The 14,825-nt window shown below is 48.8% G+C and overlaps 1 protein-coding gene across 1 annotated transcript in view; it reads right to left on the reverse strand.

The window, feature by feature from the left end:
* NDUFA10 (NADH:ubiquinone oxidoreductase subunit A10) overlaps nucleotides 1-10,692 on the reverse strand; it is a 31,593-nt gene extending 20,901 nt beyond the window's left edge. The window contains exons 1-6 of the mRNA XM_079782127.1: nucleotides 10,554-10,692; nucleotides 9,116-9,284; nucleotides 8,217-8,432; nucleotides 5,750-5,836; nucleotides 2,491-2,612; nucleotides 1,239-1,318 (exon numbers count right to left, since the gene is read on the reverse strand). Of these exons, the coding sequence (XP_079638253.1) occupies nucleotides 1,239-1,318; nucleotides 2,491-2,612; nucleotides 5,750-5,836; nucleotides 8,217-8,432; nucleotides 9,116-9,284; nucleotides 10,554-10,628 (749 nt within the window). The 5' untranslated portion in view covers nucleotides 10,629-10,692. The remainder of the gene's footprint in view (nucleotides 1-1,238; nucleotides 1,319-2,490; nucleotides 2,613-5,749; nucleotides 5,837-8,216; nucleotides 8,433-9,115; nucleotides 9,285-10,553) is intronic.
* Nucleotides 10,693-14,825: the final 4,133 nt, after the last annotated feature.

The raw sequence follows: 14,825 nt of genomic DNA on the forward strand, positions 1-14,825 counted from the left end.
ACGCAACAGGACAGCAACTCCCTTCCCTTTGTCCTTGGCACTGCAAAACCGTGGTTGGATCCCAGAGAGAAGGGGACAACAGAGTGCCATTTACTCTGCCACTTCCTCTCCATACGGCCGTTAGAGACCTGCTCGCCCAGCCAGGAGATGACTGAAAGCTGCAAGCTGGTAAGACTACCTTACCAGTGAAGGAGGCTGCCTGCTTCCATCTCCAGACTAACTAGATGGAGACCCTAGGCCACACCTGGCCAGAGGCCTGCAAGGCCACCCATTAGAGCCCATTCCTGAAGGGGACAGCAGAATGCCGAGGACAGACTATGCTTCCCACAGATCGTCCACAGCAGACACAGGAACATTTTCTTATTTAGGCGTCCCTACACCAGAGCACCATCCTATTCATGGGATGTAACCTGTAGAATAAAAACTTCAAGAATTCACAAGCTATACTCAAAATGAGATCCACATGAGACCCGCTACTATGGTGCCAAACATCACCACCTCTGCAGACCATGGTCAGCAGGCTGCTGGTTTCATTCACAGTTTTACTTCTGTGTTTTAAGAACTAGCTGTAGGCATACGCGTTTGTGTGTGTGTGTGTGTGTGTGTGTGTGTGTGTGTGTGTGTGATCTAACTTTTCCAGATGAACACTACACTATAACAGATTTTACACAGCTGCTCATGCTCCCTCCTGTCCATACTTGCTTCCTGCATGCGTTTCTCCTCCTGACCCTGTTGTTTGAACAGACAGTCTGCACATGGATGAAGTTGATTCAGCCCAGCAGCTCGTGGTATATGGATTTACAGGAGCCACTTAACCCAAACACCGACTGAGATTCCATTTAAAGTATCCACAGACACTGCTTATCTTCACGCCTGTCTATACCGGTTCCCTGAACACCACCAAGCAACCCTTCTAGGTCAGTGTGAATGTGTAGTTGCCACCTAAAGTAAAAATATGTGAGTTTTCTCATGCTGAAACCGTAATGAAATAGAGCTTCAGTTTACTTAACTAAAGCATAAAAAAATTTTAAAACTATAACAAGACAAGAAATGTTTTGACAAAATAAGCAAACCAAAAAACCAACCAACCAAAAACCCCGCCAAATAACACTGAAAGTATGCTGTCATTCTTGCTTAACAGCAGACTAAACACCCAGACAGAGAGCTCCCTTGGCGGCGGGGCGTCAGGACCTGTGTGTGAAAGACTGTGGTCTCATAGAGTCACGTCCTTGGCTCACCTCATTTCAGGAAGGAAGGTCTTCTTATAGGCGTTCTCGATGTCCTGAAGATAGGCAGAGGTGATCTTCATCTCATGTGGCTAAACAAACAGAAGAGTACAGGTGTGAAGGCTCAGCCTTCTCTGCCTTTACCTGTGCAGGTATGAACTGTGGACACAATCAGTGGCCAACGTTTTCTTAGAACTCGTGCTGGGCGCTGCAGGGACTCTGGGTGATAGGAAGCAGCCTTGGGACCACTTAGGATTACTCTCATCTTCATCTCAGTGTCAAAGAGAAGGTCCTTCCCTGGCTGGTTCGGCTCAGTGGCTAGAGCGTCGGCCTGCGGACTGAAGGGTCCCGGTTCGGTTCCAGTCAAGGGCACATGCCTGGGTTGCGGGCTTGATCCCCAATAGGAGGTGTGCAGGAGGCAGCCAATCAATGATTCTCTCTCATCATTGATGTTTCTATCTCTCTCTCTCTCCCTCTCCCTTCCTCTATGAAATCAATAAAAATATATTTAAAAAGAAATAAGGTCCTTCTTCCCCAGGAAAATGTTCCCTGTGGGAGTGACATTTCCAAACAGGAAGCAGTCCCAGGGCGCGTCGTCCTTATCAGTTACCCTTGTCCCCATCATGCTGCAGAGCCAGCGCCACTAACCCGGTCCCAACCAAGGCCACAGAGAGTAAATGGAAATGTGTGAGATGACCGTTCTACTCTTCAGTAAGCGGGGAAAGAGTTAAACAGACAGCAGTGGGATTCAGAAATCAGTTTTGATTCATAGGAAAATAAGAGGCATGAAATCCCCATTAGAGAGCAAAAGGTACACGGCTGAGGGGAGTCCTGTTAGCAGACCTTCTGTCCTACAGAATGGTTTACAACAGTGGTCGCCAACCTTTCGGACCTCACGGACCACCAGTAGTCTGTGGACCACCGGTTGGCAACCACTGCTCCAAAGGTTCCCTTAAACCAGCGATCGTCAACCTTTCAGACCTCACCGACCACCAGTGGTCTGTGGACCACCGGTTGGCGACTGCTGGTTTAGAAGACGCAGGCGAAGGGGACAACAGTGGGCTGGCACTAGGGACTGGAGGGCACTGGTGGAGAGCAGCGACTGGCCAGGGGCCCTTCAGTCCTTGTGAAAGTGCCTGCTCTCTCGGGGCCACGTGTGCCCCACCCTGTGAGCCCCAGCAGTCATTTCTGCCTCCTGCAGATGTCGCTGTGAGAGACAAGGAGGGTGCAGACAGAGATAGGCCTCAATGAAAAGCTGACTTACATCTCCCTTCTTCTGAATCTGAGCTTGGACCTCTGGAACGGGCATGTCGATGTAGATCACCAGGTGAGGAGGCAGGTACTCGCAGATGGTCACTTTCTTCACCTCGTTGTAGTGGTCCACACCTGGCACACGTAAGAGAGGCGCCATCTGTCATCTAACAGTCCAGCGTAGAGGTTTCTAAAACATACTCTTCTTCAAATACAAGGACAAAGGCATATGCACTTCTCAGAGCCTGTCAGCTGTCAGTGCAGCTGCACACCGGCCCTGGGATGGCTCTGCAGGTGCCAGGGGCCCTAGCACAGCAACCCTGCACTTCATCCCTCGAGTACCAGGCCCAGAGAGATCATGCTGGGATTTAAGTCCTGACTTTAACAGCCTTAGGATTTTTAAATGCGTCTTGGACACACTTAACACATTGCGGATGGATCACGAGAATGTTCGCTTCATATTACACAGCGTTTTACAAAGTATCATTTTAAAAAGATATTTGCTTGTAAGAATGTGTAATAATTAGCTTCAAAATGCAAGGGGTATTTAATTTTAAAGCGTGCCTTTAACATTTATGTAAAACGTTTTTTGTACTAGTTCAATAGAAACTTATCTGGCCATTGGGTAAAGCTAGCAATAAAACTACTGGTCTGCAATGTGTTAAGGGTCCTAGGCAACAGGGATGGGTCATATACACCTCTTATGTGTATTTATTTCTTCATCATAACAGATCTTCTCTAAGGAGTAAAAGACACTTCATATACTTCGTTTTTCAAATAACTCAACTGAAATAACGTCGCTACATTTCTCCACGCTCAGTGTTTCAGTAAATTTATTCAGCTATACAGAGCTACCATGCTAGTTGTCATTGCAGAGAATAAACTGAAGACAGCAAGCCTATTAGGACTGTGATGCTAAGGAATATGCCTGCTGCTATGAAGAAGAACACAGCTGGACAGTAGCAGAAACCCACCGAAGAGCACACTGCAGGTCAACTGGAATGGAGCCACCACCCTTGCCCACACAGGAGCACTGTCAAGAAAGCATGGTCTGCACACTGTCATGTGGTGGAAACTTCCAGAAGTGACAAACTTTGTGATCACACTAAGATGCATGGAAAGAAAACTATCTTGCTGTAAAGCAAACACTCAGGTGACCACTCCTGGCAGCTCTGGTTTTCAAGGCAATTCAGGACAGGCCGCTGGTCCAAGGCAGCTGGGAAACACGACTAGTGAGGAGGTGGAATCAGAGTGAATGGGCAAGGCTCACTGTGGATGCTGCTCCCTGACCATAACCAGCGTTATAACATCCGTCCATGCAGAGAACACTCGGCCTCGAGTTTGCTTCCCATCCACTCACCCTGGAACCAGGCCCATCCCTCCCACCATCAGGTTAGATCTCCCTTCAGCTGCTTCCTCTATATTCCTGTTCATGTTCCCATTTCTTAGGCAATCTCACCTCCTTGTATGCCACCCACCCGCAAGTGATCTTTCCCCCAACCCAGCACTGCAATGACTCTTGCTGTGTGGCACTGACTGTCCCCCACTACCCGCTGGCCCTGTGTGTATTTCTGACCATTCAGGCGCAATTCTGCACTGGCCTTCCTTCCTGGAACCTGGAAGCCCCAAAGGACTCCAGTCTCAGGGCCTCACCTCTCACTCTGAGGGCTCTGCAGTGCTGACCCCCCACACTCATCTCCAGCCCAGACCACTGCTCAGAACTTTAGCTCGGACACACAGCTGCCCTAAGGACACTGCCACAGCTCTCTCACAAGAATCTGACTCGGCATGCCCAGCTGCTGCCCTTGCGGGTCCTCCTCCCAGGCAGGTCCACCTTTACTCTCCCCACGTTCTGGGCCAAGAACACAGAGCTGACCCCAAGCTTGCCATATGCACCTGCTCTGTCTCAGATCCACCCACCTCAGCAGGCTGCCCCACTGCCCCGTGTGGCCCTCTCCCTACGATACACCCATCCTCCTCCAATTTCCTCTCACCAGACATCCCTCCAGATACATGAACTCAAATCTCACATGCCTAAAACACTACAGGGGCTCCTAAGTCCTTTCAGGAAAAGTCCTAGCATCCTAGCTGAGGGGCAGCCCCTCCTCGTGCCCCGCCCTCACTTACCCTGCTGCACTGTGCATGGCTCACCAGGGTTCACTCTCCAAGGACACCGTCACAACACACCATGTCCAAGCTGGTTAAACGTCCTGTATGCTTCCACAGCACCCGGACAATACCAAGGACCCACATGCATTTTACCGCTAGCCACCTGTGCTGCTTTAACACTGCTCCCCACTGCAGGACAGGGGAGCCTCTGATACATCTTCATCTCCCTGGCACCTGACACAGAGCCTGCACACAGCCTGCCCTCCAGAAGGCTGCTGACCGACTATAACTGCCGCTCAGTATGTCCAGCGGGGTCGGTACCATGGTCAGAGGCCAGGGCTCTGGCTGCTCCTTGTACAGGCATGCAGTGGACCCCTCAACAGAAGGGCGGGTAGGCACACAGGAGCAGACAGCCTGGAGTCACTCATCACTGGTATGCCTCCGCCCCCCATTCACTAACCAACAATGCTTACTCTGCCCTCCAGAGATGAGCCACCCCCACCTCCCCTCCAGCGGGCAGAGCACACAGGAAAAGGTCCATGGGCAGATTGACATGGCCTTTCCCCAGCCCCGCCTCGCCCTGCCCACCCCGCCCAGCATACTCCTGGGTACAATAACCTGGCCCTGCAGGGCAGGCTTCTACCACCTCTTGTGGTCAGATGACCTTTACCCAGGTCTTTATTCCTGTTCACATGTCACTTGTCAGACTCTGAACAACACCCCACAAGAGCTACTGTCCCTAAAAGCCTCAGTGCAGCACCCTGTTGGAGAGAAAGGGTGGTGATAATACCAGCTGTCACCAGATGTAGGCACAAGAGATGAAAGACACCTAATTACATACTACACTAGGAAGTGCACAGTTCAGGGAAATTAAATCTATTGACCAAAGAAAAATAGCTTAGGTGTCCTGCTAGACAGAGCAGAGAGCCAGGGGGGTTTCTTGGAGAAGGCCGTGTGGGAGCTGGGGGTTCAGCTGTGTGCTCACGGCCCAGGACATCACTCCACTTTCACAGCAGATGTAACCCCAGGGGAGAGAGGGTGGAGGAGCCATTTGTTTCCTATGGAGTTACTAAATAAGGGCAGATGTTCCCAGAATGCACACCAGCTAACGGTGGTGTATCACAGCCCTGACAACCCATGAGCTGGCTCGAGATGGGACTCACACTGCCTCCGGATGAAGCCCTGCTTGTACATCGCCTCCAGGAACACAAAGTCGCTGTAGATGGAGCGCTCCAACACGACACCCTGCCCTGTTTCAAGGAGGGAAACAAACACCAAAAATCAGACATGATAACTACAGCACTGGAAATGTGTAATTTCATTTTAGAAAGGGGAAAAGTTATTTACAATTCCAAATATTTTCAAAAGAACATAGATACACTTCTAAGTGGGAACTGGTTTTCAAACAAGTAATATTTTTTTGGTTTGGGCAAGAGAACATACTGCTTCATTGTGTCAGCTGCAACAAAAGCATCAGATTACTAGAAAGTGTTTCCGGTTTAAACCACAGGTTTCCCCACCCACCATGCCCATCACAATCCTGCATCTGCCCCAACCTTGGTGAGACCAGGCTCCTCCTCAGCTCCCCTCCGGCCAACACCCCACTCACAGCTAACGGCCAGCTTTCTCCTAAAGTCATTCCTATCTAACTACTTAGCACCAATCCTGCAGCGACCCTCCCAGTGCAAGCCTCCTCACCTCTGACCCGGCCTGTCTCCAGCTCAGTTCCCGCCCCCAACTGCCCCCCAGCCTCAGGCTGCTCTCACTCACCCACAGAGGCACTTCCAAACTGCAGCCAGATCCTGTCTTCCCTCCACTCAAACTCTCAATGGCTTCCTCTCCTTCAGGAGAAAAACCAACAACTGACCATCTCACCCAGGCTACTTCTCTGACCACATCCCCCTCAAATCCCAGCCTCATTCACTACGCTCCCACATGATGGCCTCCTGACTGTCACTACAGCACACAGAGGCTCTCCATGCTCAGAGTGCTGGTCCCCAGGGGCTCCCGGCCCATCTCCCTGCACTCAGCCCTGCAGTGCTGGGCAAAGGCCTCCCCTGACCTTCCCATCTGGAAGAGTAGCCTCCAGCCCTGCTCCAAACCCCTTCCTCTCTGCACCTACCACGCACTACCTGACATGGCATCAATTTTTCCCGTTTACTCCATGTCTCATTTACTAAAATGTAAGCCCCTCACCTACTAAAATGTAAGCCCCAGGGGTGGGGACTGACTTCCTGTGGCACTCACTAAATATTTAATGAATAAATTAGTATAGCACAAAAGGAAACACATTTTCATTTAAAAGGTTTCTTTTGAAGAAATGGGGAGTCCTGAGGCAGGGCTGAAGTATGCTTCAGGAAGAACCTGGAATGAATGAAGTGTCACTACTTACTGCAGGCTCCACGTGGCTCCTGTGAGCTGGTCCTGGCACAGAGCATTAAGGCCACATTTTTTTTGTCAGGAGCAGAGCTGACCAAAATCAGGGCTTACGTTCATAGAAGAAAAAGTATCACTAATAACATGTTAGAAAAGTAAGATAATAACTAGGCCCTCTGATACCATTTAGATAAAGAGCATTATCCTGCATCTCGTTGTGCAATCTGTGTATGTGGAACCTACCAGAACATAGACAGGGTCTCTCAAATGCAGGCTTCTGAACCAGCATCATCAGTTACCTGTGCTCATGCTCAGATCCCATGAAGCAGAACCTCTAGGTGGCAGCTGGGCTCTTTGTAAATAAGCTCATCAGATAACTGACAGTCGACTGGTGTGGCAACCACTATGTACTAGTACAGTAGCTGGTACAAACCACCCATCTCGCACACAGCATCTGTTTCTGCGCGAGAACGCAGGACTGCTTGGGCTTGTGACTGTGGCTGCGTACCAGTGCTGCACCCGTCTTCTGAGTCTCAGAGTGTTCTGGGAACCAAGTCTCACCCATGTGCAAGTTACCGGGAGGATGAACCAGCCTCACCTGAATTCCAACCTCATTCTGCACTCCCAACAACTGTGGTCTTGCCCCATTTGTCCTGTGTCCCTCCATCTCCTGTGTCCTTATCCCTGGTGCTTGCCCCCAGAATCTGGACCTTGGCTGCCCCAGTACATAGCCCTTGTCCACTTCATGCCTGCTTCATGTAACTTCCAGGGGCACACCCCTTGCTGTGTATGCCATCTCCTCCACCACTGCCATCATCCAGATGGTTAACTTCCACCCTCTGGAGTGATGGTGAATTCCAGCCCATCTCTGAGCTTCAGTGACAACTCTATTTTGTTGCAACCCTACCTCTGTCTGACACATGGCCCCATTCCCACAACTGTGATTCCACTTCCTCCCAGTCATTTGGAGGTTCTTTTTTCCCCTCCTTTGTTTTGACACATGTGCCAGAGAAATTCCATATAATCCATAAATCTCATTCCAGTACACAAAAGTGAAATAATATGAAGTGAATTTATTCTAAAACGACGATCACATGGGTCTTGGAAAATTTATGATCTTATGGAAAGAGAGAAGTTGCTTCATCAGATGCCCTTAAGGAAAAACTCACTAGTGGCAATCTAAAGTGGTTGAGTTCCAGAACAGGGTTCAAGTGCAGAACACGCTCACCAGCTACCTGGCCATGGATACTGTACCTGTGCTCAGCAAGTGTTCCAAGGCATCTGCGTATTGCAGGAGGCGATTGGCATACAACCAGGACTGCAGACGGTAACTGTTGCCATCATTACTTTTGGGATCATCGTAAAACTTCTCCAAACTGCAGTTGCCACTAAACTGTACATCCAGAGGTTTTCCATCCCCCGTAGTGCTGTCTGCATAGTGTATTCCTGCTTCAGGAAAGTGCTTCAAGCCTGAGGAGAGACAGACCACGTGGAAAGAGAGGTGGGTGCTTCGCGCCCTATCAGCAAGCAGCATGCACTAACAGGAACCATGCCCACCTGAACACCAGCACTGAGGCTCACTGGTGATGACCTGGGGACAGTAAACTGCACACCAGACACAGGTGTGCTCAAGGGAGCACTAGAGACACTGAAGACATATCTAAAACAGGCGTGAGAGAAGCATGTCAGCTCACAGGTTTCAATACAACAGGTCCCCCTGCACCCCCACCCCACATGAACTCAACCCACAACTATGGGAGCCCCGTATGCAAGCAGGGAGGACACCCACCCACACCGGGAGTAGGAAAGGGGGCTGGCACCTGGCTTTGCTCTAAACAGCTGTGTGCCGTTAGCTTCATACTGAGTATACCCATCTGTGATGACTGTCATTATATGCCTCATTTCAGAGGCTGTTATAAAGCTCAAGTAAGACAGCTCATGTCAAAGTGCTCCATTTCCATCAAATTGAGAATGGCAAGGATTTTTTAATTTTCCAAATATGAAAGTTAAAAACAGCTTTTTAATAAATATTTTTAAATGCAAAATACCTACCTTAGCCCAATTCTACCTAGCTAATATTAAAGTAACATCAACCTCAGGGAAGCAACCATACATGAGACAATATTGTCATTCTGCATGACACAGATTCATACCTAGTTTCTCTGCTACTGTTTTTGCAAGCTTGCTTTTTCCAGAACATATGTTGCCATCGACGGTTATCACTTTGCTGAATTTTGTCAGTTTTTTTGTTGTTTTGTCACCAAATATGAATGCCAAAGGGCCAAACTGCCTCTGGCCCTGTACACTGGTATGGATTCCTCCCTGAAAAACACAACAGCAAATGGGGGCATGCTGGCTGCTGCAGGCACGAGCAGCTACGAGGTAAAATGCCAAGAAGGCCTTTGGTTATAAAAATGCCAATATCTAAAACTTTATTACCTACTTGTTTGTTTAATTACAGGTCTCCCTGTCCCACCCCCAAGGTAAATTCTTAAGGACAGGGGGATTATCTGAAAAGATTATGCATACTATGTTTAATAAAAATTGGATAGATGAAAGTAAGGCAGAGTGTAGGGAGAGTGGGGGGAGAAAGGTAGGAAGGAAATAAAGAACATTTCTCTAGTCTAGTCTTCTGTCCTGATTATCTCACTGTCTTCAAACAGCTCCACTAGGTGTCCTGATAATTACTGAAAGCTAACAGACCTAAAACTGAGATTTCGCATCCACACTCCATACCCAACTCTGCTCCCTCACAAGCTCTCTTTCCACTACCAACCAAGGAAAACAGTGCAAGCATGGAGTCATCTTTCATATTCTCCTCATTCCTCCAACTCCACAATCACTCACAAAATCCTACTGATCCTGAGTCTTAAATCTCTCTGGAGCGCGTCACCTTCCTATCCCACGGATCCATAGATGTCCTCACCTCTCTCACCTACAATGCAAACACCTGCCTCCTCTCCTGTCTCCAATATCCCCAATCTATTTTTTGCACTAAAGCCATAACAATCCCTCTAACACGCGCACACACACAGAAATACAATCGAAAGGCAAAAGTGACTAGCAAGCCACAGCCACACAGTGATGTATTCCTAAGGTTTCCAGCCACAGTTCTGCTTCTCCGAACCCTCCGAGTACAATGTCATCCGTCACTGCTCGCTACCACAGGAGTTCCCTCAATCCTTCCAAATCCAACCCAGACGCCTTCTGCTCTACGCCAGGTCACCACCCGGCTGGCTGTCAGAGCTGCTACAGGACGCAGTGCAGCGGGGAGTGCGTGCGAGGCTCTTTGGCGCTCACCGCACCTGCTCGTACGTCCGTGCACCGCACACCTGCCCGGGGTACGGGGCTTGCAGACCGGCCTCCCACCCAAGGGCAGCTGGCGGCCGGTTCACCTCGTGCCCCTGGGATCAAGTGGCCGAGAAAAGTTCGCGGCCCCTGAGGTCTGTCCGCGACTCAGGACGTGGGGGGTGGGGGGACAGGAGCGTGCCCCCAGACAGTTCCACCGAGAGCCGCCACCCAGAGGCCCGGGGACAGGGGAAGGGGTGGCACCGGGAGGATAGGCCAGACCCCCGCCCGCCGCCGCCTCACCGAGCGCTGGGCCACCGCCGCGAGGCCCCGCGCGGACGCGGACACGGGAGCCAACCTCAACAGTGTCAAGGCCATAGCTCCGCCGTCAGCACCAGCTCAAGGACCTGAGGGGACGCAGATGCGCGGGGTCCTCTTTCGGGGCCGGCGCGCCGTCGTGACGTCACGATGAGGGTGCCCTCGAGGTGCCTGTTGGGAACATCAAGCAGGCGCAGGCGCGGAGAGCGTGTCCAGGGCGCCGGCCCCGCCCTCTGCCCCCGCACGACCTCACGCCCTTAGCCTCGGTCTCGTCCCGCCCTCCCCGTGCTGGCTGCCGAACAGGGGACGCTCCCGCCCTTGCAGGCCCCTCAGAGCCGGCGTCAGCATCCCCTCCTTGAAAGTGCCTACAGCTGGGAGACCACCGAGGCTGGGCAGGCGGCCTGGGACTGGCCGGGGACGGAGCCAGATCGCCTGAGCCGCAGGAACGAGGGGCGGCGGACGGACCTTCCCAGCCAGTCACCGCATGTACGAACGGAGGTGCTATCGATGGATGTTTTTCTGATGTCTCAAATAGGGGTGCTCCTTACCTTACGATAGGGTTACAGCCCGGTAAATGTCAAAAATGCATTTAGTACACCTAACCCACTGAACATTAGAGCTTCGCCTAAATCGCCTTAAAGGTGCTCAGAACAGAGAGCACAATCCAATGTTAGTTGTTGACCCTCCTGATCATATGGCTGCCCAGCATCACAAACGCTGGACCGTATATCACTAGCTTGGGAAAGATCAAAATTCCAAGTATGGCTTCTGAAGGCGTAGCGCTTCCACACTAATGGGAAGTCAGGGGCCCGCGGTACAGATTCCTAGTCCCCAATGCCAGAAGAGTCGTTGTGGTATTGGAACTGTTCAGTGTCTTGGTGGTGATGGACTTACACGTCCTAAGTGAATGGGGGATAGATGCCGTGTCCTCAGAATTGTAAAGACAATGAAGAAGGTCTATAGATTCAGTGCAATCTCAATAAAAATCCAACTAATTTTTATTTTGTTTAAATGGACAAGCTGATTCTAAAATGCATACCCCCACCCATACTTAGGAAGTGCTAAATAACCAAGCCTTATGGTGAAGAAAAAGAACAATGACAGAGGACTTACTACCAGATATCAAGATATGTGAAAAGCTATAGTAATTGCGACAGCATAGCATACTGCAGAAATAGACAGACAGACAAATGGACAGAATAAGGAGTCCAGAAGAGATGAGGATGGATGGGAGGATGGATAGGCATTTGGTTATGAAGAGTGACATTTCAGAAAGATTTCCATAGGGCCATGCCCTATCCCGGCATCCCTTTACCGTAGCTGGTTTGGCTCAGTGTATAGAGCATCGGCCTGCAGACTGAAGGGTCCGGGTTCGATTCTGGTCAAGGGCACATGCCCGGGTTGTCCCCAATAGGGGGTGTGCTTGTAAGAGTCCAGTTTTCCATTGCCCACCTCCCTGGTCACAGAGCCAGGTTATTGGCCACTGCCCAAGAGTGAGTGAACCCTCCCACACAGGATATCCACTGTTTAATTTTTCCATCATGGCAAGGAAACCAGCATGCAATTCAGCCCCACTGAGCTAGCTGGTTTCTACCTTCCTCGATTAGGGTTCTCCATCAATTGGTCATAGGGTAGCTGAATTTCCAAATGTGCTGTCCTTCCACCTCGAACCCTCATCTCGTTGGTCAATCAAGAGCTGATCATAGGACACTGCCCATGTGGCAGCAGAACCTGGCAGCCCCTCAAGTGGTTCTGAAGTCAGCCAGAGAGAAACCCCTCACACACCTTCTGGGCACTGCTCTCTTTATCATAGTGTCTCTAACATCACCCAAGACATGATGGTTATTTTGGGTTTCAAGATTACTTTCTGTCCTCATTCCTAGGGACACTTTCAATCAATGCCTAATAGCAAGCTAGTAATTGTCTCTCAAATAGTGATCAATCATCATATCCCTGCACCTGGAAATGTTTTGGTCCAAAATCCCAGTGGTTGCCACTGGGTGGCACTCGTGGGCTTTAGCTCTGAGCAAGAGCCCCAGGAGTGTGAGTTGCTGGTATGTCCAGATCACATCTGCTGGGGATCATCAGGGCCAAGGGCATCCATAGAGATCTTTAGACAACCTACTGTTGTTCAGGCCACCACTCGAATTTGGCCTTCTCTTGGGGAGGGGTAGGAGCTGGCAACATTCCCAGATGTGAAACGCGCAACCTCCAAAATCAAGACAACCCAGCCACACACTGTTTCTTCCTTATCCCAGGGAGAGGCGATGGATGTTGCCTGTGAGATGTTGAGGGTGGCTTCTGCTTGTGTTATTTCTAAGAATTTCAGCAAGTGGGAGGGCCCTTGGATCTTTGCTGGTTTATCAAGCAGACTCTGTTAGACACCTGTATCAGCCTTGACTTAAGTCAGTCCCCACCTGCTCTTCAGTTTCTGATATTATCATGATATCAACGTAGTGTTTTATTACACTCAGACCCTGCATCAAGTCCATCTCTTCTAACCAACTTACGACAGTAAACTGTTGAGTTCTGAGAGCTATGTGGCTGTTCGATAAATGTGAATTGGGATCCTCCCCACATGAAGGCAAGCTGCGGCTGGCTCCTTCCTGAGACTGAGGAAAAGCATTTGTGAGAGCTGCCCATGATACAAGTCCCCTTTAGTGTGCTGTAAGTTTTGCACTATTGAAGCCACAGTGATAACTGCTGATGCTAACAGGAGAACTGCTGATTCAAGCCTGGAGTCTGCTGTCAGTCTCCACAAGCCTCTGCCTTTCCCACAGGCCACACAGCACTGTTACACAGAGAATCTGATTACACGCATTCCAGCTTCTAACATGTTGCTTATTAAAGTGCTAATCTCCTTTTGTCCAGTAGGTAGGTATTCTATGCTGTTTCAAATTAACAACCTGTGCAGGCTCAGGCAAGCTTATGGACTCCCACATAGTATGTCTAATTAATGCTGACCGAAGGGTGAACATCCATGCCTGCTGGTTTATAATACTAGGTAAGGACGTGCTCCCTGATCAGACATAATATCTGTTTCAATAATACATTCATGCAGAGGAGATGCAGCCACTCCAATGAAGTGCATTCAAACATTCCAGTTTCTATAACTTCCACCTTCATCCCAGCCTTCCCGTCCAGCTCCATGTCTCCCCATCCAACTGTACCTCCCATTTTGACTTTACCAATGGGATATGGAACCACAGCATTGGGCTTTCACACCCAGGAGCACCAGAAAAGATTGTTCTCCACCCTCTGGCCATTATCCCACACATGCATATGCCTTCGGGTTCCCATCCAAGGGTTGAGCTAGAAGACCCTGGCCCTTTGCAGGCCTCATCCTGAAGACTGAAAAATACTGATAAGAGAGACACTAAGTAATATAACACATTGTTAAAAGAAAATAACAAAGGCCTACAATTAAATGGAAAGATATACCATGTTCATGGATTAAATTTTTTAGTGTTGTCAAGATGCTAATTCTCTCCAAATTTATTTATAAATTTTAAACATTCACAATCAAAATCCCAGCAGGCTTTAGAAATTTAAAATCTTACTCTAAGATTTTTATAGAAAGAAAAGGTCCTAGGAGAGTCAAAATTGTTTTTGAAAAAGAAACTAAATTTGAAGGGTATCTATTACCTAATTCAAGAACTACTGTAAATTCAGTCATCAAGTTATCATGAGATTGGCATAAAGATAGATATATAGTATATAATATAAACAGAATAAACTATATATAAACAGAATGTACTATAACCTAGAAATGGACCATGTATAAATGGTAAATTAATCTTTGAGAAAAGTGTCAAGATGGAGAAAGGGTAGTCTTTTTGACAAATAATCCTGGAACAATGGAAATTTTAAAAAATTAATTTAGAGTAAATGTGTGTGTTTGGGAGAAGTTTTTAATATCTTACCAGATATGTTTACTGTAGATTTTTCTTAATTGGAATGTTCCTTCTGATACAACTTTATGGAGTTATAATTTATTTATTTATTTATTTATTTATTTATTTATTTATTTATAAATGTAAAGTTTTATGAGCTTTGTCAAATGAATATAGTTGGGCAGTATGACCACAACCAAGATCAAGCATTCGATCATCCATTCAGATTTCTTATTAGCCATCTGTGTTGCACCAAACCCAAAGATCCTGCTGCAGGTGAAAGCAATGCCGTCTCGATTATGAGCTAGAATGTATGTATTACGCGGGAAAGGCAGATTCAGCTCTAAGAGGGATACCTGGAAGC

This window comes from Cnephaeus nilssonii (assembly GCF_951640355.1).
Source record: "Cnephaeus nilssonii genome assembly, chromosome: 10".
Classification (NCBI taxonomy): domain Eukaryota; kingdom Metazoa; phylum Chordata; class Mammalia; order Chiroptera; family Vespertilionidae; genus Cnephaeus; species Cnephaeus nilssonii.